This window comes from Dreissena polymorpha, chromosome 6 (assembly GCF_020536995.1).
Source record: "Dreissena polymorpha isolate Duluth1 chromosome 6, UMN_Dpol_1.0, whole genome shotgun sequence".
Lineage (NCBI taxonomy): Eukaryota > Metazoa > Mollusca > Bivalvia > Myida > Dreissenidae > Dreissena > Dreissena polymorpha.
The window spans coordinates 113,822,348-113,846,235 of record NC_068360.1 but is presented as its reverse complement, the minus strand read 5'-3'; the positions used below and the strand labels follow the sequence as shown (position 1 = coordinate 113,846,235).

At 34.6% G+C, this 23,888-nt stretch overlaps 1 protein-coding gene across 1 annotated transcript in view; it reads left to right on the top strand.

Moving 5' to 3' along the window:
- Positions 1-276: 276 nt before the first annotated feature.
- Positions 277-23,888, top strand: part of LOC127835199 (nectin-3-like protein) — a 237,605-nt gene continuing 213,993 nt past the window's right edge. Inside the window, exons 1-3 of the mRNA XM_052361522.1 lie at positions 277-507; positions 7,529-7,969; positions 10,351-10,773. Of these exons, the coding sequence (XP_052217482.1) occupies positions 447-507; positions 7,529-7,969; positions 10,351-10,773 (925 nt within the window). The 5' untranslated portion in view covers positions 277-446. The remainder of the gene's footprint in view (positions 508-7,528; positions 7,970-10,350; positions 10,774-23,888) is intronic.

Genomic DNA, 23,888 nt, shown 5'->3' with positions numbered 1-23,888 from the left:
ATATAAATAATATGCAGTTCAGCTTTAGTAAATATTCACACTTTTCATGTGACGCATGCACCGATTTATAGTACGCATTTATTATACATATACACATGTACGTTTATTTGATTAAATAGTTCGTGTTTAGGGATCTACTTTCATTATCATATTTCTATCATAAAAGCAACCTTTCTTACACATTGTAATCTCATTGTAACGTAGTTCAGCGGGAGTGTGGTTATCATTCGAAATTGTAAAACAATTTAGTGTGTATCGTATTCAAAATAGTTTGTTATCTATCGTTACCCTTGGTGAAACGCTTGACAGACGAAACCAAATGTTGAATCACAAACGTTTTTGTGCAGTACATATGTGACGTTTTTTTCTAAAAAATCTAAAAACAGGTTCTTTAAAAAAACATCAATATATTTTTTAACATAAACGTGCAAACTTTCATAAACAAAATGGAGTGGGTTATGTTATCTTGTGTTCTGTGTGTTTTAATATGCAGTGTGAATTGCCAAGGTAATTATTTAATATTACATATGTATAGTAATAATTTATATTGTATCTTCGTAGGGATAACCTGATAGTAGGGCTCACACGGGTCAAAAATATTCTTCGGGTCGGGTCGGCGGGTCAAAATTAAAATACCCGAGAAAATTCGGGTCGGGTCGGCTCAGACAATACATAAGTTAATTAAAATAAAACTACATTAATTGTCATAGCATGTTTTAGCGTTCTTAAATATTCAACTATTCGTCAAGTATATTGTTTAGAATATTATACTTTTTATTATTTTGATTTATTTAATTATGAATTAAATACTGAACTGCATAAAACTATTTATTAAGTTTACGCAACGTTGTTGAACTTTATTAGCATACGTAAGTATTACTAGGAATAGCGATCAAAAGTGAATGTACAGGAAAAACAACCTGTCAAGCAAAAATAAAGTTTGTCTTATTTCGAGGAGAGAAGCCAAAATAACTTTCACTGTAAGCTCTAACTGTATTTTCTACGTTGAAGTCAATATATTTACTAATACAAGCTTCGTTTTTTTAAAGTCACCATTTTAAGATCTGAATAACAAATTAAAGGAGCTGTCAACCAGATTGTCGGAGAAAAGAAAAGTTCTAAAATACCGTATTTTTTATAATTCTTAGTTTATATTGATTAAAATATCACGACTGGTATATTACATTACTTGAAAAAGTTTTGAAGTTTTCATATTTTCAGTATATTCGGTAATAAAATGTTACTGCATGTGTATTTGCACCAGGTAACTACCAGTTGTTAACTATAAATAACTCAAGTAGATTGATCATCATCGTCCCGTGGTAAACCCAGGAATGCAAATGGCGCATGCGTAGTGAATTGCATATTATATTTTACATATAAAATGATCAATCTACTTTCGTCATTTATAGCGTGTATATCGTTATGTAACCTATTTTCGCGATGTACTTTCGATTTCACATCGTTAAATTGTATTACCAAATATTCTTATTGTAAAAAAATACGGTATTTTAGAACTTTTCTTTTCTTCGTTAATATGGTTGACAGCTCCTTTAAACTCGACATGTATGCTTTTGGTGCGTCACTTCTATTCATGTATGACTATTTGTAATAACATCACTGCTTAACCTGATAAAGAATGTGATTTTACTTCACTTGTTTAAAAGAGATGAATTGACTACACGTTCAACATATAATCTTGTACTACGTAGCGTGCGACCTGAACCGGTATCGTTCGCAGAAACTTTGACCCGGATCCGCGGGTATTTTTTTGACCCGCGGATCCGGGTTTTTTCGGGTACCCGTTTGAGAACTACCTGATAGGCCTATGAGTAGTTCCGGCTTAAAGGGGTATTTTCACGTTTTGTTAGATTGACAAAATTATAAAAATAAAAAGTTGTTTCAGATTCGCACATTTTCGTTTTAGTTATCATATTTGTGAGGAAACAGTATTACTGAACATGCTCACCATGCTCTTAACCATCCATTATGTGCATCATTTGAGCAAGGATGGCCGAGGGATGATCTATGGTCTAAGTGGTAGACTTTTACTCTAGGACTCCAGAGGTCATTGGTTCGAGCACAGTTGAGGTTACTTTTTTTAATTGTATTATTGTGGGGTTTTTTGTACTGGAGCTTTAAAGATCAATTGTTTTCATTTATCTATATAGAGCATTTCATGACAAACTTCAATAGATGTCAAAATCTGTGAAAAGGCCCCTTTAACTTAAAATGCCTCGCTTTCTATTCTCTGACAGCGCGAAACAAGTTAAGGGAAATACTCTTAGCAAAGTCTATCAAAATTTGACAGTTGAATTACTGTCACCATAAACACTCATTAACAATGCTTTTACATGGTTATATGTACATTGTTTACGCTTATATTGCATACTTCTGACAAAAAATCTAAAAATTCCTTTAAATAACTGTTGTGTTACACGTTATAGTTGACATCGTCTATTTCGTTAAATGAACCTTTTACACCCGCATAAGTCGAATTTGAAATTCGTAATTTCGAAGATAATTAAAACAGTGTCATAGATTGAATATCCGATGAGTTCTTTAAAAATTTATTTCTTTAAACAATATTACACCTTTTTAGTATTACTTTTTGATCGATTTTTTCATTCTGGTTATTTTCTTTAAACTTGGGGTCAGAGTATAATATGTCCAATACACATATCTGAACCTACACATATTTTTGGAAATTACCGTGTAATCTATTTAACTAATATAATGTACACAATATTTTCCGGTATACTAAATAAACGAGTATATGAATGGTCGGAAGAAAACTATACCTATGAATTTAAAGCAGTGTTTCGGGCCGACTATTCAGCGTAAGATAATGGGTTATGCCTTCAAGCGATGGCTAAACAATTTTATCAAGAGGGGGGCATATTTTATTGCTTATATATTGACTTTAGAAAGGCATTTGATAGAATAAACCACAGTGTAATGTTTCAAGCACTTCAAGAAAGGAAATTAAAGATAAATTTATAACCGTTATAAACAATATGTACAGCTCACTCAATTCTTGTGTTTAAGTACATCATACAGCCGTCACTTATTCTTTTACGAACTAAAGGAACAGTGGTCAAATTACTACATTCTAGTTTTTTCAATGTCAAATTAGTACTCGTCAGGGGGACAAGACCAGCTCTACCATATTTGCTTTATTTATAGATGAATGATCAGTAATGCTACATGAGACTTGTATGTCTGGAATATGTGTTTCAAATTAAACCCCTGACATTGTATGTTTAGTGCTTGCGGACAATATTGCTAGCTGTGCGAAAACGGCATTAAAACTTCAAAAGCGGTTTAACGTAGTTGATCAGTTATGTTTTAATACGGGAATGGATATTAATTTAGATAAAACTGAAGTATTTATTTTAAGAAATGGCGGAATTTTAAGAAATCATGCACGCTGGACATATCGTGGTACGAAAATAAATACGATTTTCGCTTATAAATATATGAGATTTTTGTTAACACCCGAATTATGGATCGCGGCGAACAATTAACTAAGCTTACACTCCCCAAAAATAATATTCTCAATTTATAGTTCTAAAACGACTTTCGAAAACTTTCCTTTTCTAGAACTCTGCTTACTTTTTGATAGCATGGTAAAGCCAATATTGTTTTACGGCTCGCATATATGGGGCAATTAAAATGTAAACACCAAAGAAAATGTCCAAAATAAATTTTGTAAACGCCATTTACATGTAAGGAAAATACAAAGACATGTATCGCCCTTGGTGCATGTTGCTGACTGCCTTTATATGTGAATATTTTTTTTTAATTGCATTAAGTATTGGTTTGAGCTGTTAATGACGCATAATAAGAGATTACCAAACAATTCTATAATATGTTAATATTGTAAATATGAATAGATAAAGCTGGGCGTAATTGATGGATAACGAGTGTAAAAAAACTAAATATTCAGATACGGGTTATGGTTCGTTTGAATATCTCATGATGTTTGCAATGTAAATTTATTTGTCCACAAATTTTGGTCGGCATATAATTTATTGCGCCACACAGAATGGACAAATTGACATAAACAATACATCTAGATATACCCATTATAAGAACAGAGTCTATACTAAACAACGATTCGAAAAACATTCCACATGTCATAAACTTACACAAATCATGAATGTTCGTGTCTATAGTTGATTTTTTTTCATAAAACTTAAAACAAATATGTATACAGATATATAGACTCAATAAGCATACCATGTTTAAAAAAGGGGCGCCCCTTGTTAGTTATGTATAAGCTGTATTGGAAATTAAGTCACTTGCATAAAAACTAGGTCACCCGGTCAAATCTTAGAAAAACTTGTAACCATTCTAGATTCCACTTTTATTACACAATCCGGATACATAACTGTAAGAATGTTTATAAAGACTAAAAAATACTTTGAAGTGAAAACACGAATCGAGTTGTTAGATCTCATTGATGCAGCTTTAAAGTTGACTCATCCCAGGGAGGTTGGAAAGAACAGGACGATGGTCAAAACAAAGTCTAGAAAATGGTCAATTATAAATACTTATACTCTTGTTATTTATGTGTATGGTTCATCATGAACTTGTTCATATGCTGGCAACATGCTACTTGGAGGATCTTCCTTTTGCCTGGAACAGAACGTTTACCATGCAACTTAGGACCACGCCTTCCTCTTGTTGATGGTCACCTTCTTAGCAGCCTTCACATGTCACCCGACTGTTGATGCATTAGCATAATTGTTATTTGAAAGTATAAATAAAGAAACGTTTATTTATTTCTATTAATTAAAATATGTAAAATAAATTTCCAAACGGGCATTGTAGAAATTGAAGAAATGAAATATTCTTCTAAAACAATATTTGTATATACATTTTATAAATATATGTTATATGAATGAATGTATTTTACCTGGTACAGAACACAATTAATAAGTTTAAGTATTTTGCACTTCAGTGAGTCTCACCTTTGGTTTTCATGTGCTTTATAATCTTCTACCCTTTTAATGCAGTGCCTCCTGTAGCGAATGAATGTCTTAGTTTCGAGTATATACGTATTTATATTATTCAGATTCATATTTAAGTAACGGGAAGTGCGATATTCATCTGTAGATGAAAATTGTGTTAGCTGTTGAATTTAGTTTCATGCATTTTTATGCCCCAGGATAGATAGATCTGGGTTATATTGTTTTTGGCCTTTCTTATTTCTTTCTTTCTTTCTTTCTTTCTTTCTTTCTTTCTTTCTTTCTTTCTTTCTTTTTGTCTGTCATTCTGTCATTCTGTCCCAAAACTTAAACCTGACAGTAAAGTTTTGCAATAAATTTTGAAATATTGAACATAGCAACTTGATATTTGGCATGCACGTGTATCTCATAGAGCTGCATATTTTGAGTGGTGAAAGATCAAGGTCATCCTTCAAGGTCAAAGGTAAAAAAAAAGCGGCGCATTAGGGGGCATTGTGTTTCTGACAAACACATCTCTAGTTTATTTAGTCTCAACATCGTCTGAATCAACCGTTCGATTTAAGCTAGGCATTATACACTCAGAACATGCCATGTTGACGATCATAACACAACTATCAATATAAACCTTTTGATTGTCGTTGTTATCAACCCCACAAGCTTTAATATGCCTCGTATGCTGTGACAAATTTGTTTTATTTAAATTTAGCTTATCACTGAAACAATACAACTGACAACCACTTCGAATAATTCATAACAACATCCCCAATAAACCGAATGATCACCATCATCAAAAGGTCGGCTATAGGCATTGATTTAAACAGTTACGCTTTAATCACGCATTGGACAAAGACTCCCGTAAAGCGGCTGATAAACAGAGATCCCTTTATCAATCTAAGTAAATATAACGCATTAAAAAACGTCCGCGGGAACCCTGTGAAAGGCTGCTGAAGTGTTGAAATGGTTTTCGCAATTATTGTTTGATGTGCAATACTCATTGGATAATTATATAATCAGACAACTCTGAGTATTGACTTTAATGGATTTCATTATACTATGAAAGTGTAAAAACATCTGTTTGTTGCAAACATAGAAACAATTTGGATATTGCGTTTATTACACTTTTCCAATTTGTCGGCATTTATGTAAACTTTTTTTCTGCAAGACATTTAATGATTTCCTTTAATTACTCGTGAGATCCTTAAATTACAGTAAATCGTTGTCATTCGTACGTATGAAACTATATATTATAATATTATTATTATAATAATATGTTGTTGGCTTATGTAGGCAAGCAGATTTGTTCATTATTCATTATTGCATAAATCATAACACATCATGGGTGGCATTCAAAAGTATTTTTTGGCCCGGGTGGTTAATACTTGTTAACCCTGATCACTGATTATCATCACCACCGGAAAAAGATAACCAGCGAAGCGAAATTAAACATCACGCAAGAGGTAGTGCTCGTGAAAAGAATAAGTTTTACCATTTTTATCGCGAATGTTTTTAAAAAACTGTGTGACAAATTAATAGTGGACATATCAAACTGATATCGTAAGTAGTTGGGAGTTCTTTATTAATACATTCGAGTGTTGGAATAGAGCAAACATCAGCTACCTGGTACCGAAAATTAAGTTCATTGGGACCTTTTTTTTTCCTTTTGTCCGAGGAAAATATAATAATTTTGCCGCATTGTTCAATGGTGTGCACATAGAATTATAGAAACTATCGGTTTTTGCCAGCTTCAGCAAAAAAAATCAAGTTAGTCTGCAAATGTTTGGCTAAAATTTAAACGTCGCTGTGAACGGCGAATAGAACCTGACGTGTACGGCGTATAGCAAAATAAAATTAAATTGTGTAGGGCAACTAGTTTTGAGTTTATAAGGGAAAATAAATGAAAATTCGCAAATACGTGACCATCTTGGTATAAAACAAATAAATACGCTCATATTCCATACGATGAGACCGTTTTAGGCCAAATAATTCGTCTGATGAATTGTTGATATTTAAAAAATGCTTTGTTTTACGGGCACCTGCTACATACAGAATAACAGGTTACAGGTAACAGGTTACTGTCCGATCTTTTTGTAATATATCAGGCAAGCTTGCCGAGCCGTTATTTTATTCGTGCCGAGCCTAATATATTACAAAAAGATCAGGCACTAACCTGTTTTTCTGTTTATCATACCTCTACGTCCCCGATTTTTAAGAAATAATGAAAAAATCGCTATAAACAGAGGCTTACAGTAAGTCACCAATGCGAGCAGGCGACCGTAATTTTACACCTGAGGGACCCAGTCAAATTCTCACAATGATGGGGGGGAGGAAACCTGGCCCAGCATCCTTAATTTCCAAATGTCGGTCTCAATAAAATAATTTTCCTTTTCCAATCCCATTAACTATGAAAAGCTTGTACAATATTTTTTCTACTTTGTTGACAATCAACATAGGTACCATGGAAAACATTTAATGTTTTAAATCATTTGTATTTGAGCAAATTAATTTTTAGTGCTATTCCAAACACTATTCATTGTGTTTCTTGTCATTTATTGCAGATGAGTTAGCCATTGAGTTCTTCATGCAAAGAGTGGACAATTCTACGTACACAGTAACTGAGGCTATGGTGGACAGTAGCAGCTTGGAAAGGTTGAACATTGTGTGCAGGATAAACAATATCCAAAATATTGCTGGGTTCAATAACATAAACATTTACAGAGAAAACAAGAATGGAAATGTTGAACGCCTGGCTACCATGCAGACTCGTTATGCAGAACTCCCTGGGTATCAAAGACCTGCACTAGTTCAAAGCAGTGCCACTATGCAGGCTGTTGGTGTGTACAGTGATAAGAATCCGACTCTTGGAATATCAGTACCTGTGGCCTCTCTCACATGCAATGATGGGCTTCTGTACAACTGCTCCCTTGCTTATGACCAGAACATAGGAGGCATTCCACAAACAAAGACTTCCATGGTGGTCAGAAACCTCACAGTGTCAGGTACTATACCGATGTTCCATGTATTGCTTAAATTTTTTTCAGCCTTTCCAGGGCCCTCAATCTATCAAATCTGCGGCCGAATTTCGGCCACAGTCCCCCACCTGAAATGTATACTTTTTTCCCCTATTGGGGGAAAAAATTCCCCTTTATTTATTTACGTCGGTCAGGTCAAACTGTCCGACACTTTTGGAAATGTCTGTGAACCGGAAAATGGCACTCTCCCGATTGGGAAGAACTACACATTTCCCAAATAATGTCTGAAAAATCCCAATTGAAGGTTTAAACAAATAAATATTTTTATTTATTTGTTTGAAATAAAGTGCAACATTAAGTTAGTTTTCCTATGCCGCTATATAGCTTGAACCTAAGTACATATAATATTGACAACTTGACAACACTAAGTCATTAATTTTAAAGTATTTGGGAGCAAACAAATCAAATAAACCAAATTTCCAAACTTCACAATTCGAATTTTCCCCGTTTCATTTTTTTTGTTCGCGCATTTTCCCCAATTGGGCTGGTACCGGTACTTTTCTATGACATGTCAGCTACAGAATATAATGTAACCATAAACAGGTTCAACCGTTGTAATATCGCAAACATTCAGATGATTCTGGAGTTGTGATGTGTTTTTGTATTGAATTTCAGAGGTTAAAAGGCAAATTGAATACAACAAGCAAATTCGTTGAATTGATATCCCCCGCCAATATGCTTCTGGTTACAAAAGTGTTATTTTTGACACTCAAAAAAGGATTTTTTGAAGATAAAAAAGGCCATAACTCCGTTATTAAATGATGGTGTACGATGCCTTTTGGCGTGCATCATCCTATTATCCATATACATACTCATACCAAGTTTCAATGAAATCCGCCAAAGCACTTCCAAGATTTGGCTCCGGACACACACACACAACTTTTTTTTCAAGAAACAAAGGGCCATAACTCCGTTATTAACAGATGGTGTACAATGCCATTTGGCGTGCATCATCCTCTTATCCATATATATACTCATACCAAGTTTCAATGAAATCCGCCAAAGCACTTCCAAGATATGGCTCCTAACGGACGGAAAGACGGACGGAAGGACGGAAAGACGGACGTACGGACAACGCCAAAACAATATCCCTCCGCCTATGGCGGGGGATTATAAAATAATTATTTATAACAGCATTTCTTTTTTGTGTAGTAATTATGAAATCAATCAGTTGCGTGATGTATTGAATAATTCTTAAGCTCTTGACATAGAAGTATGTGAAATTTGGGGAAAATTAATGGCTACATTAACAACATTGTAAACATCATTATGTATTTGAAAAATGTGTGTTACACTGTTGCAAACACAACGAAAATGCGATCTTAAAAATAGTTGACACTTTAATAATTACAGTTGGTATTGTGGGTTATGGATTTTAAGGTTAGACTTTAAAATTATGCTTTAAACCAGCATTGCTAACAGTGAACGGTTCAGATGGCAAATATTAGAATTGTATGTATATGATTTTTTAATATTTTCTAATTATTTCAGGTTTTTAGGTATGTTAATGGTTTGTACTGTTTAAGTGTTTCCTCATTAAAACGGTTAAGATCATCAATCAATTGACAACGCTTTTTTTATCTTCTTCTGACGCACATCGATATTTTGTTTATTTTTAAACAACATTCCTATACAAATTAGTTTGATGTGGGCGTCGTTTACGTTTGATATAAGACTGCAGATAAGCATGATAATCTCGAATTTGGGCGGATCTAAAATTGTGTCATCAGTCAGGGGCATGATAATTTTGAAAATGAGCGGAGTTTATAAGTGTTATTGGTCAGGGGTATCATAACACTTAGAAAATAATAGTGAGCCATCATTTCATATGCAATTGTCTACTAGTATACACTATCACTAACACAGATGTGTGCATCTTAATAGTTGTTAATATTTTTGCCAAACTGCCAATAACACGCTTCAATATAAACCTGCTTTTTGCCCAAATTATTTTGCATACAATAATTCCAGTCCTTTTTCCTGCAAGTCAAATAAGCCTGATCAGCATGAAAAGCATCTGGTCTACAAGTAGGACTTGGATTGTCAATATGATTGAGTGTTTTTCTCCATTTTGATTGTGAAAATTCGAACAAACAGAGATGAGGTATTGTAAGTGTTTACCAGTCCTTTATGATAATTGACTTTTGGAATGTTGAAGTTGAATTGCTTTTGCTGCCTCATGTGTCTAATTATAGCATGGCTAGTAATATTTTTGTAAATACTGTAGATTAGCAAAAAAACAGAACATGCACATTTGCAATACTCTAATCTCTAATAATCATTCCACTGGAAATTGCACTTGAATGTTTTTATGCATGTTTTCTTTAGTAACCTTTACCAAACTTCAGTCCAGCCTAAAGAAGTTCAGTTAAGGGCATTCAACCAGTCATCATCATTTCCGTTGGAAATTCTCAACGACATGGGAACAGTTTCCACCAATATGGCTCACTTTATGATTGGTCAAGTGGTTAAACTCACCTGCAAGGCAAATCTTGGTACTCGCAGCAATGGACTCATCTTCTGGAGAAAGAGTAACTTTGTACCTGGCAGTGCGATGGCCAACTACATTCCAAACAATAATGAACGTGAAGATGGTCAAGTTGTGGCCAATGGTTGCCAGTTTGAGAAAACAAGCATCATGTACAACATGACTGACCAGGATGCGATCAGAACATCCAACAATCCACTTCAGTTCCAGTGCTACATAAGTGTTCCTGTCTCTTCTGCTCTTCTACCTGAGACCACAGTGAAGAATTTCTACATCAAAGTCCGTATGTGTCATTCTTTTTTCTGATCACCATTATTGCCTATCTTGCATGCTTCCAAATCTGTCTGAGAGAAAGAACACAATGTCAAAGAAATTGAACGCATGTGTGCTGCATTGCAATAATAAGTGGACTGCTTAATTTTCCATTTATAATTTATTTCGTGAAATGCTGCAAAAGTGAAATATCTTTGCACGTAAAGCTTAATTTTACTATGTATCTATACCTTAGATAACATTTTTATGGTTTTTTACCGTCAGATCAGTCAGTTTAGTTGGTCAGAGTGGGTAATTATTGTGACTTGATTATTGTGTTCTACTTGAACTCGTCAGTCAACTATTCGCTCGAGGTTAGCTTTTGTGATTGCCTTAAGCTGCGGCATTGAACATTGTCTTGAGGATTACAGTTTTGTTACCGTGGTACATTGTAGAAATCACTGCCCTTATATTTATACTTTTTATATACTTTACTCGCCAGAAGAATGTATTGGCTCTATTGTAAAACATGACAAGTCTTGCATACAAAACTACTAGTGTTGATGAATAAGATTGTACTTATATGATCTCAGATAATGTAAATGAACCAACCACATGAGGCTTGGCTACAGCAGGTAAACTAATAATAGATTGCCTTAATATTTAAAACCTAGAAGTTTGTAACAAACTTATACAACTTCTGTCAAAAAGTCCCACATGTTTATTGAAAACCATTTACATATTTTGGCTACTTAAAAAAAATATGATACATAACTTTTACAAATATATTAATTTATTATGAAAAAAGTATCAAGCTTTTCTTTATAAATACAAGTTTTCATGTTACATTCATTTAATATTATATTTTAATATATTGGTATATGTATATATTGCATAAAAGCCTAATACTTATTGAGAAGCTCTGAAGTCCATTTTCTGCGTGGAATCAACATGTGCTCTTTTGATTGACACTTGAGAATGCCCGTTTTAGGGGGATTGAACCTGTGACCTTATGATCACTGTTATTAGTGTTTTATAACGTAATTAACGACAACTATTCTTTATCCACACACAAAAACGTTTGCATTGCAGCAGTTTTAACTGCATATGAAACAACGGATCATGTTAATCCCAGTATTAACGTTCATCAAATACCTTTTAATGCATGTTTATTGATAGATTTTGGGCTTCATTACGTATTTGCTAATGTTTCAATGTTGTAAGACGTGCATGTATTGTTAATTTGTTCAGAGTAAGAGTTGATCAAACAAATATGCAATAACAAAATGTGTTTCTCAACAGTGTCCACCACAACTGAAACTACAGTTAAAACCACCACAGGTATTTATTCTAATGCATTGATTTCGATTTCTGTATTTCCGATCATAATACCACACATATAAGGTATCGAGGTTCTGTATGAAAGCTTAGTGATATACAATAGTGTTAATTAGTATATACCGATTGCGAATTTCAAATATAAAGTATGAACTAGTCAGTAATAATTGTTATCAGTTTAAACAAAAAAATCCGCGTCTGAGAGTCTTTGTTGTCTTAACATGTCGTGTTTTTGTTTTACAGATGCTCCAATAGATAAAAATACATCGACAGTGAACTCCGCTTCTGGTAGGTATTTATGCGATTTTTTGAGCAACATGAAGCTGCATACCTGGCAATTATTAATTAACGGTTGCGAAAACAATGAGCGTAATACTTAATATTGTTGCAAACATTAAATCATGTTCATAAATAATACCTAAAAATAACAAAAAGTGCGATATTTTAATGTGCTTTGAAACCTAAAGATTGTATTCGTTCCCTCATTCAATTCCGAATGATGACAAGAACATGTACCTTCTTTGGTATAGAGGGAGTAGTTAATGTAACTTTTGTCGTCACGCATTGTTGGCATATAAAAATTGTTCGCATTTAAACAATACGAAACGACAATAATATTATTTATTTTTAAAAAGCGTGCGTTGATGGAATGGGGTTATTAAGGTGTTGCAGAGGCGGTGGCTGGTGCTGCCGCGCTTTTACTGCTGTTAAATGTGCTGCTGTTGTCCTGACTTGACCATGAAGAAAGAATGCGTCCCATAAACATTGGAGTTGATTTTCAGTTAATATATTTCAAAGACTTTCACAAATATAAACGTTTATATGAAAATGAACAAAGTAATGAGTGAGCTGTATAAACAACTATGAACCCAGAAACTGTAGCTGTGTACGAACATATACATGTGTTTAACATTTGTCTCACATATGGTAATTGTCAGTCAACTGCTTGTTTGTTCGCTTTTATGGTGTCTGAACAAAGACGCTTGAATCCTAACATTACGTCGACTAAAATAATAATTGACTTGAGCATTCTTTATTTCTAAGTTGTATGCCACACACTGTTATGTAATAGCAAATATTAGACATAAATCACACTGATTTTCGTATTTCACTTAACCTTTACATTCTCTGCATGAAGCCATGTCAGCATCTACGGTCCATTTCTATCATTCAATTGTCTTTATGGAATGAAAACACATGAGCAATCGTCAGGTAGAACATTCAAATCAACCTGTCAGAACAAAAAACAACATATAGTACTTTAAGGTAAAAGAAGGTTTTTTACTATAACTCTAATTACAAGTTCATGTAATGCGTTTGTCCAAATTATTGTTGGTGCTTCAACGCAGTTTTACATAAAATATGTTATGTTAAAATCGATGATCAATGGGATCTAGTGAAACGAAACAACTTATATACTTACTGACATCAATCTAATCCCAAACTCACTTAAAATTTCAAGCTTGTTGTGAATTTCTTGTTATACCGTCTTATTTACCCCACAAAGATAAATGAGTTTCAATAAAAAACAAGGTATAGGTTTAAATATTTCCATATTTTTTAACGCCTCTGTGGTGTAGAGATAAAGCATATTTTTATATAGAGAATTCCCGTTTTAGATTACCGCCGGAAAAAGCTCACTTTTTTATCGACGTTTTTGTTGTTTTTTGGGGAGTTTTCTATTTAACTGTTGTATGATATTCCAAATAGTAAAGTGTTGTTAATAAATACATACAATAACTTTTAAATAAAATAATCATCAACTATTGAATTAAATAATGTTCGCATATTAAACCTATGTTTGCACAATTATCTATTCTATATGAAAACTATGTAATTCTGAATATCATTGCGTATGTGAGCAATGAAAGAAGATCAATTTGAACTTTTTTTTTTGTCCGATAGCTTACGTTTATAAATGATATACTACACGGTATTCATACGTGTAAGCAAATTATTATAGTTGTATATAAATACGATATGTTAAAATAAAATCTAACATTGTCACATGCAGCATGGTTATGTCAAATTCTTTTGTGCAAAGGTAAGTACCCTGGCGAGTTAAGCTTGAACTTAAAAGGATTGAGTGGAAATTTAGTAACATCATATACGATTTATGTGCTCTAATTATCTATTTAGCGTATATATTATATATTTTTATTGTTTAATAAATTATAGCAAGAGATCGGTCTTTTCTTCTGGTTTTCTGAGGGGGATATCATCACTTGTGTATTTATCTGTTCTTTGTTTGGTTAAGTTGTTTTATACGTCTCAAAAGCGACCATTTTGTTATTAAATCCAAACGTGAGTGTTGAAAGAAAATATTGAATTTTCAGCGAACTAATATTTCTTTATTAACATATTCAAAAACTTGTTGTCTGAACAAATCTTTTCAATATTAAAACAACATTTATATGTACATTATTTATAGAACTCGCCTTTAATGGAACGATAGCATTTGGTGAACAAGTGGTCTGTTTGAACAATACGCGCTCATATTTTACAACTGAATCTAATAGATATATCATTATTGGAATTGAAATCAAGCACAATACAAAGAGACGCAACTCCTGTTAATCTGGTGTAGGAAGGTAGAATTATTATTTACTGACAGATAAATCCTGTCAATACATGAAAGGTTGTGGAGAAATACAGATGATTTTCTGCATGAGGGATGACTGATATATGAACCTTGAAATGTCCGTTCACTTAGGTGCAAGTTTTGCGTCTCTCGTATTTGTTGTCACTATTACTCTTTGATCGTCAAGCCCAATAACTCGCGCTTACTGACCACTAACACGTTTTACATCAGTCAATGTAAAATGTAAATTTTAGTTGCACACACATTTAAGACTGCGTATCCGAATTTCAATATGCGATGTTTAACTTGATAAGCATATGAATACACTATTTGCAGACGCATGGTTAGCGAATATATTAAAGACTATACGCTTCATGTGGTACAGTACAGACCAATAATAGCACTTTAAATGAGGATTCTACTTAAAATAGCCATAATGTACATACAATATTGTCAATTAAGCATGTATTGAAAATCTAAGGAAATAATGTTTGACATCCAAACCCTTGCACATACTTCGTCATAAATGTCTGTGTTTCGCCAAAACAAAGGTGCTTTATATTAAAATCAAAGCCAAATCCTAATTAAACATGGTCAGAAATTTCTTGTGAAATAATGTTTGACCATGATGTTGTTTTGTTCCTTGCAGGTGAATGTAATGTTGGTCATTGCAAACTTAATTGACAAAACAATAATGCTTCATATGCAAATAACAGAGTTATTAATCGGTTAAAAAGCATATTAATTGTTTGCATTGTTTATTGTTAGTTTCTTTGAATGATACTATCAGCTTATTATCCATAAAAAGTGGACACGTTACTTAGAAAAAACCTCCCTATAAAACTATAAAAAGACCACTTTCTCTTGACTCGCTGCTTAACACCGGTTAGACTGTCCACTATTTTAGTAATCAGTTATACTATACGTTATTTAAACATGAAAAATCTTTGAAATATGTATAAGCTGTTTACAAGCAATTTAATCCAGATACCATGTATTTTCATTTCCCCTCATTCTATATGAAGATTTGTAATTGACCAATCAAAAAGATATTCTTTCACACTGAATTAAAAAAGTATTTACCTTTCCAATTTATTGTTACTTTCACAATTTATATTGTTTTGAAACCGCTCATAAAACTAGTTTTGTTTTAAATATTTGCAACTACACAACTCTGTATTTATGAAGCCATACTGTTTTACCATGAAATGAACTGCTTCCGTTAATAATATTATCATTTATGTGGAGAGGTTCAAAACATGAAAGGAAGAAAGTCAATTTATACTTAATTGTTTTGATCACAGCGTGGCCACGTTTCAAACGGTAAAGTTAGAAAGACTATGGCCTTAAATTATAGGGAATTCTGCTTCGTTACACAATGTTCCATTTCACCGGTAGGGGACAATAAGAAAGTGGACACATATTTGTGTTTTTTTCCAAAGCTTATGATGTCATTCCGTGCCCGATGCTGATGATCCGGAGTGTACAGGGTGCAGGATCACGTGACTTTGTGGGGTTCACATTTGAACGTTGATGGATGTAAACACACCGGTATGCAGTGTTTTTCTTCAAATCTAAATAACTTTTGTAAACAACATTTCTTACGAATTTCAAGTAAAACCCGTTTTTATGTTGCTTATGGCAATATGAAATACATCAGACTCATGTTATTTAATAAAGCTGTGTGCTTGGCCAAACATTCGATGTGTAACGCAATCATGTACGCGGTTATGCTGCACGCAACGTGAGAATTTGGCACCGATATCAGTCCTATTCAATGATTCATTCTTACATCTTACGAAATCGGCAAAAACTACAAAAACGGTCTTTTATGCGCTAAAGATTTTTGGGAATGTATTTCAATAACTTGAGATATTGCGCAAATAAAGTACTAAACGGTGTGTTTACAGTTTGTCCAATCTGCGTGTAAATCCCTGTGAAACCCGTTGATTTGATACTGTGAGTAATCCGTCAATCAATAAATGAATCAATCAACCAATTGATGAATGTTCACAGCAATGCCACTCCCCACTACAATCAGCTGAAGCCTCCTATGAGACGCATGTCTGAATCCGGTCCAATTATATGTCTCTACGGTCAGTGTTAAATCGTCATAACCGTTGTAGTCAACACGTAATGCTTCGGTGCGGAACGGATCTGGCGGGGTGGGTTTTCTGATGAAGGACGATGTATTTCGGGTTTTAATGTTATTGTTTTAGACGATTCGAGTCTTGGCTACATTTTAATTGCGTGCGTTTGCTATTTGCCACCAGAAAACTCCTCCAGACAAGTTGACGTTAATGCTTTTATTCGATACGATTTTAACAGGATTGTATAACTTTCAGAGCCCTGGCAAACTGTTTATCTGTGGAGATCTTAATAGTCGGTGTGGAGCCGGAGATGATTGTATTGTTGAAGTATATGATATTGTACAACGAAATATTATAGATTATATGACTAATAGTTACGGACACATTCTTATTGAATTCCTTATAAACAGCAATATGTGCATTTTGAACGGTCGAAATACCGTTACGAATGACTTCACATTTGTGTCCAGTGAGGACACTTCGGTCGTTGACTACTGTATTGTTAACCATGAGGATCGCAGTATGTTTCAGGACTATCAGGTTTTACGGGTCAATGATATTCTTAATGCTTCGTCCCAACATCGCTTCCCGACCACTCATGTTTTTATGGCATATTTCGGTTGAGGGTTTTGGTACAAATGCGACGGAGGTGCACGAGAGAGAGGCAGAGGATGAAGTTTCATATAGATATGACACTTCGTCTGTGCCTGAGTTATTTCTCGGTAAGGAAGCAAAAGTAGATGAAATAAGCCGTGCCATCACTGAGGTATAGACAGGTTATAGACTTCAGGGTGATATAGATAGGGCATACTCTGACTTTTGCTCTTTCATTGGATATGAAATGACGGAGAAGCTCACAAGACGGAAGGTAAATTTGAAACATGAAACATCAAATAAGCGACGAAGGGTCGGGAAGCCGTGGTGGAATTATGGCCTAACCACTTTGTGGAATTATGTTTGTGAATCCAAATGTAAATGGTTAAACTGTAAGTCATCATCTGATAGGGCTCGATTGAAGCCTGATTATGTCAAATGTCGAAAGCGATTTGACCGAGCTGTTTAGTCTGCAAAACGGAAACACTGGGTCAAAACGCAGAATGATATGTCAGCAAACCATGATAATGACCCTCAAACATTTTGGAGGGATATTGGAAAAGTTGGCGTAGGTCAAAGTAGAACTAAACAGATCCCAATGGAAGTTCGTATGGATGATGGCCCATTATGTTCAGATAAAGAAATTGTTTTAAATAGATGGAAAAATGACTTTCAGAAATTATATAATTAAGCCAGCTTTGCCTCTGCTGCAAACGACCATGTTACCGATAATAATGATACTGTGCCAATGGAGTCGTATATGAATAAAAATATAAGCATATTTAAAATCGTAAAAGCTGTAAAAAAATGCTAACAGAGGTAAGGCTTCTGGAACTGATGGTATTTCATATGAGGTGTTAATTCATAGAACAGCAATAGAGTTCTTACACGCATTGTTTCACGTATGTTTTATGACAGGAATGATTCAACACGAGTGGAAAAAGGGTATTATTAACCCTATCCCTAAGACGAGTACAGCCGACCCGAGAGATCCTTTATCATACAGGGGCAAAACTATTGCTAATACTATGTATAAATTATACGGCTCTGTTTGAAGCAACCTGCTATACAAATGGGTCGAAGCTAATGATAAGATGGTCGACGAACAGAATGGATTCCGTAAAAAAACCGTAGTACAGTAGACCATCTCTCTTCTTTTACCAATCTTGTAGATACAAGGAAGAGCCAGAATCTATCTACATTTTGTGCATTTATTAATTTAAGAAAGGCATATGACACTGTTGATAGAGCTATCCTGTGGAGTAGACTGAAACAATTTCTTCCTGTGTTCGTATTAATGGCAACGTCACGACTGGTTTAACGTAACGTATTAATACGTAAGGGATGTACAAGTTCGCTGATCTTATTCGACCTCTTCATCAACGACCTGGCCGAGGAAATGAAAGCCTGTGGTAGGGGTGTTGATGTCGGGGGTGAAAAAGTGTTTATATTGCTTTATGCAGATGATTTTGTACTGCTTGCAAACAATGAACAGGATTTACAATATATGATAAATAAATTGTATGATTGATGTGTAAGCAATTGTATGTCTGTTAATACAAGTAAAAGCAACATTGTACACTTCCGACGAAAGGCAAAAGCTAGAACAGATTATCATTGTTTTTGTATGGCGATAAGACGTTATCCTTTTTGAGCAATAGAAGTACCTTGGCTTATTCCTAAATGAGCACTTAAACATTAATGTAACTGTTAAAATGGTTGCACAAAATTATAGTAGAGCACTAGGTTTTTTAATTGCAAAATATAAATCGATAAATGGAATACCATATAGAGTATACAGTAAATTATATGATAGTATGGTATGGTATGGTCGGTCATAGCCTATAGGGCAGCGGTGTGGGGGGAAAAACGTTTTCATGCATTAACGCAGTTCATAATAGAGCTATGAGATTCTTTTTGGGTCTTGGTAAATATGCACCCACTGCCGCTGTGTCTGGGAATATGGGCTGACAACAACCCGGAACTCACCAATAGATGGCTGCAATGGCACCGATTAATGAACATGGATTATGCAAGAGTAAACTACAAAGTTTTCAAATGGTGCAAGAGTAGAAGTGCTGTCTGCAGAAATTAGTGTTTTATGTTGCATGATTGGCTTGCTACCAAGCTACAGTCCATGTTTTGGTCTCTACAGGTAGACGTGTACAGAAGAGACTGTAGCTCGGTTAGCAAGCCAATCATGTAAAGGGAAGTGTCAAATGAGCTTACTAAGAGACACATGCACAACTGGCAGTTATCCATTGACAGAGAAAATAGTGTAAGCGGCAATGGGCATAATAAACTTAGAACATATAGACGTATTTAACGTTTCTATGAGCCTGAACTGTATTGCACTATAAACATGCCTCTATCTCACCGAACAGCAATTGCTAAATTCAGACGTGGAGTTGTTCCACTTAAAATAGAAACTGGTTGATATATCCGCCTGCCAGTGTAGGAAAGGTCATGTCCGTAACTTTTGTGTCAATGTAATAGAAAACGAAGCGATTGCCTTGATTTTCAATGAACCGGAACCATATTCGAATTTAGCCTACATATTATTAGAACAAATATTCTGACCAAGTTTCATGAAAATTGGACAATAAATAAGACTTCTATAATGTTAATAAGGATCTACTATAGCCAAATTAGAAAAACTTGCAGGTCCCTTGTGGCAGTTTTGGAAACGAACCGGAACAATGTATTGACACTGCTAAGTAGAAGAAATGTTCTGGTCGAGGTTTATAAAGATTAACAATTAATGTGACTTCTTGAGTGTTTACAAGGTTTTCCGATTGCCACATACGGCTTGGTCGCTATGTTTTTCAATGAATCGGGACAATTTTTTACATCAGCTTAGATGTCAGTATCATGAAAGTTCAGACAAAGAGTCATAAGATGGGACTATTAATGTGCCTTTTTTTAAACTTTACGTAGTGGCTTAGGTTTTTAGCTCATCTTACTCAGTTTCGGAAAAATGTTCTGACCAAGTTTCGTGGAGATCGACCAATACGTGTTACTTTATGTGTCAACAAGGTAAATGTTGACGGTGCACGTCGGAACGCACGACGGACGACGGACAAAAGGGGATCACAATAGCTCACCACGAGCCTGTTGTGCTCAAGTGAGCTGAAGACATACCATAAAGTGAGGAAAACATTAATACATAAGATAATATAGGACTTAAGTTGAATATATAGTTATTTGTTTTAATAGTCTTTTATGCAATCAATATAATGCCAATCCATTCAGTATAACAGAGTCGATTTTTAAAGAGTATACAATAATAAGATGCACCGTTTCTTTGCCAGACTAAAAAACTCAAGGGGAGGCTGAATTCCAATCATCCATTCATCATACATTCCATGAGTTATAAGTACTTCATAAAAAAGTGAACGCTAACCCATAACATCGTCATACGCCAATAGAAACGCAATTGTGTCGATGTGTCTATATTCATGAGAACAATGCAAACTAAAAACAGTACATGCAAGAAATATGTTTAACAAAAATATATTCGGCGTATATCCTGACTTTAAAAAAAAGGAAGGAAACTTACGTTTTTAAATGTATTGTTTTTTTCGGCGTAATTTTAAACCCAGGTTAATACCTTTACATATTGCCAGCAGACCCGACTGGATACATTCAAATATTTCATAAACTCACTGATTCAAAAGAAATCCCCCAGAACTGTGGCCACATTACTGCGTCTGTGTACATCATAAAGGATGTAAATTTGTTCAGTGTAAGGAATTCCAGACTACTCTTTGCATGATCATGCGACACATAGACACACGTTTTGGCCCAGCTAAAATTACGCCTTAAAACACATCTCGCAGAATTTCAAGGTAAGTACTTGGTCACAAAATCATCTGAGGAATACAAAATGGACTATCTATAAACGTTGATAAAACAGTATTTCTTTCAAGATGAGAAAGCAAACAATACCGAAAGAGTATCGTGACGGAAGACGGAAATCGTTTTATTATCTAACCACAGATGTTTGCCGTAGTCTGCCATGCAGCCTGTCTAGAAATCGTTCCTGAAAGCATGAATGGGCTACCAAATTTGCCAGTTTGCTATAAATAACAAAGTTTGACTTCAATTTTCTATTGAAAAGTGTTGTGCTTAGATGTTCCATTAACAAGAAGCAATGAGAATTTTAAAGACCCGCGTTATTCGAAAATGGGCCATATGCCATAAGCGGCCGCCGAAGCTATAGTCCAGCCTGCACAACTCGCAGTATGGTCAGGAGAAACCTAATGAGACCACGAAACCTTGCTTGATTTTACAAAGGATAGCGCAGCTCCTGGCCAGACTTCGCAATAGCGCAGACAGGACTGGCCGAAACGCCACAAGACCCATTTTCGCATGACGCGGCTATGAAAGTGTGATTTGAAATGTGTCGAAAGAAAACTGCGTGTTAATCAACTTTTAACATTCCATATATTTTGATGGTGAAGAAATTTATAAACTCAATAAGCTAGCCATGTGATGGCGAATACGATGTGATCTCCTGAAAATTCAGGGCCCTTGCTACACTTTGGGGGATAGGGGCCGGGGCCCTAAGAGGGGGTAATTTCGCGTCGTTTTGGGCGAAAAGGGGAATTTTAAAAGATCTTTCCAACCATTCAACACGTAAAATTGCTATGTTTAATGTAGTTTACATAAACATACATTTAATCGAAGAATAATAGCACGATACCAGCTGGCAACATAGGCATAAAAGTACAAAAAAATTGTTGGAGGGGAGAATTTTTGCTGAAATAGGGGGAAAAGTATACTATTTTAAGGGGGGAATGGGGTCGAATTTCGGCCCCAAAAACGGCCAATAATGAGGGCCCTGGAAATATATTTTTATCTACGAACCCTATCGCGTGGTTTGAATATACGTTCACGCTATAACACACATTTGATGATGGCGTTATGTAAAGATCATTCACGGTGAAAAACTGGGTCAAACTGCTACGCAGAAAATGTTGGAAAATAGTTTTCAAAGGTGGATCATTCCATTCCACTAAAACAAAATATGTGTAGTTGCATTAAGAATAATAGTCTAGCAAATCATTAATTTAAATTAAGATACAAATTTTCATCAAGTTTTTTCCCTGATTACGGACATTTCATTTTTGGCATGCAAGTTTAAACAAGAAACTCTAAAAACATTTCAATAAAACATATACAAGCCTCACAATTTCAGCTTTAAATATGTTTCAAACATAACACACGTATTTTGAAATTAATTGATATAGTATAACAACTGTTCACGACATAATTTGTTCTGTCATTTGTATAACTCATACGTGTAAACAACATGTATTCACCTATTGAATTTCATACCTTTCCGGTTATATCACCTGGAAGTTTTTAAACTATTTTAGGAATGTGTCGCATCGAAAGAAGTCCGTTATCTGTACTGTCATGATAAAAAAATATGTTAAAGTCTTACAATATAACAAACTCTTTGTAAATTAAAATTTTGCTTATTTTGAGAGTTCCTTAAGCGAACTTTTTTATGTATACACTTGTAATATGTAACTCATTAGTTTTCGGAATATTTCTTATCTACCTGGCGGAAGAATACGCGTCATCTCGTGTCAAGGCTGTTGTCCAATCAAGAAAACGGCCATATTTGTTTTCAAATGTGAGGTGAATCAGGAAGCGTACATAAATTGGAGCGGATAGGGTTATTGTTGTGTGTTCTTAGTGTTTTATTATGCAGTGTGAATTGCCAAGGTAAACAGTTTATACTGTATATGCATAGTAATACTTTATGTTTTATCTTTGTCAAACTTTCTTAATATATTTGAATGGCTAATCTATAATAAAACTAGTGCAGTCATAACACGAAAGTGACGATGAACAGGTAGATAATCCTTTATTTTTTTAATATAATTTGTTTAACGAATAATATGCAAGTTGTTATAAACATATCTTGCAACCATTGTCGCGTTCGTCCTTTTTGAATGTATTAACCTTGTATTGCCATAGCGACATAATACAAGACATTTTTACTAGTTGCAATAATACAACTCCCAGCTATTGACCCTCCGGGTCGCTGGGAGTTGCAAATGACAACCCGATTTTCCATAGAAACTCGCCGCCCAGAATCCGGGCGGCAGTTTAAAAATCGGAAATATTAGCCACATAAACTATTTTCAGGCATAAATAAACACTAATAGATCGTAAATACATGTATATACATAATGCGCAAATAAAAACAACTTACATGATATGTTAAGCTCGCATAATATTGATATTAAAGCGAAAGGTTCAAACACGTCAACGGTTCTTTTAAATGCATAGGTTTTTGCAATGGACAAAGCCGAGTATTCCGAGTAATTCTGAATTACAAAATACGCTATAGACTACCTCCGGAATCCTCAGCGAGATAGATCTCGTGTCTAATCTACTTATCGTTATATACATACTATCTCCGGAACATCCGTAAGATAGATCGAATCGTCAATTCAAAACTTCGGCTTTCGGTTTGATAACGGTTGTTGTATAAAGTTTTTGTTATGCGTATTTCTCCACAATTCA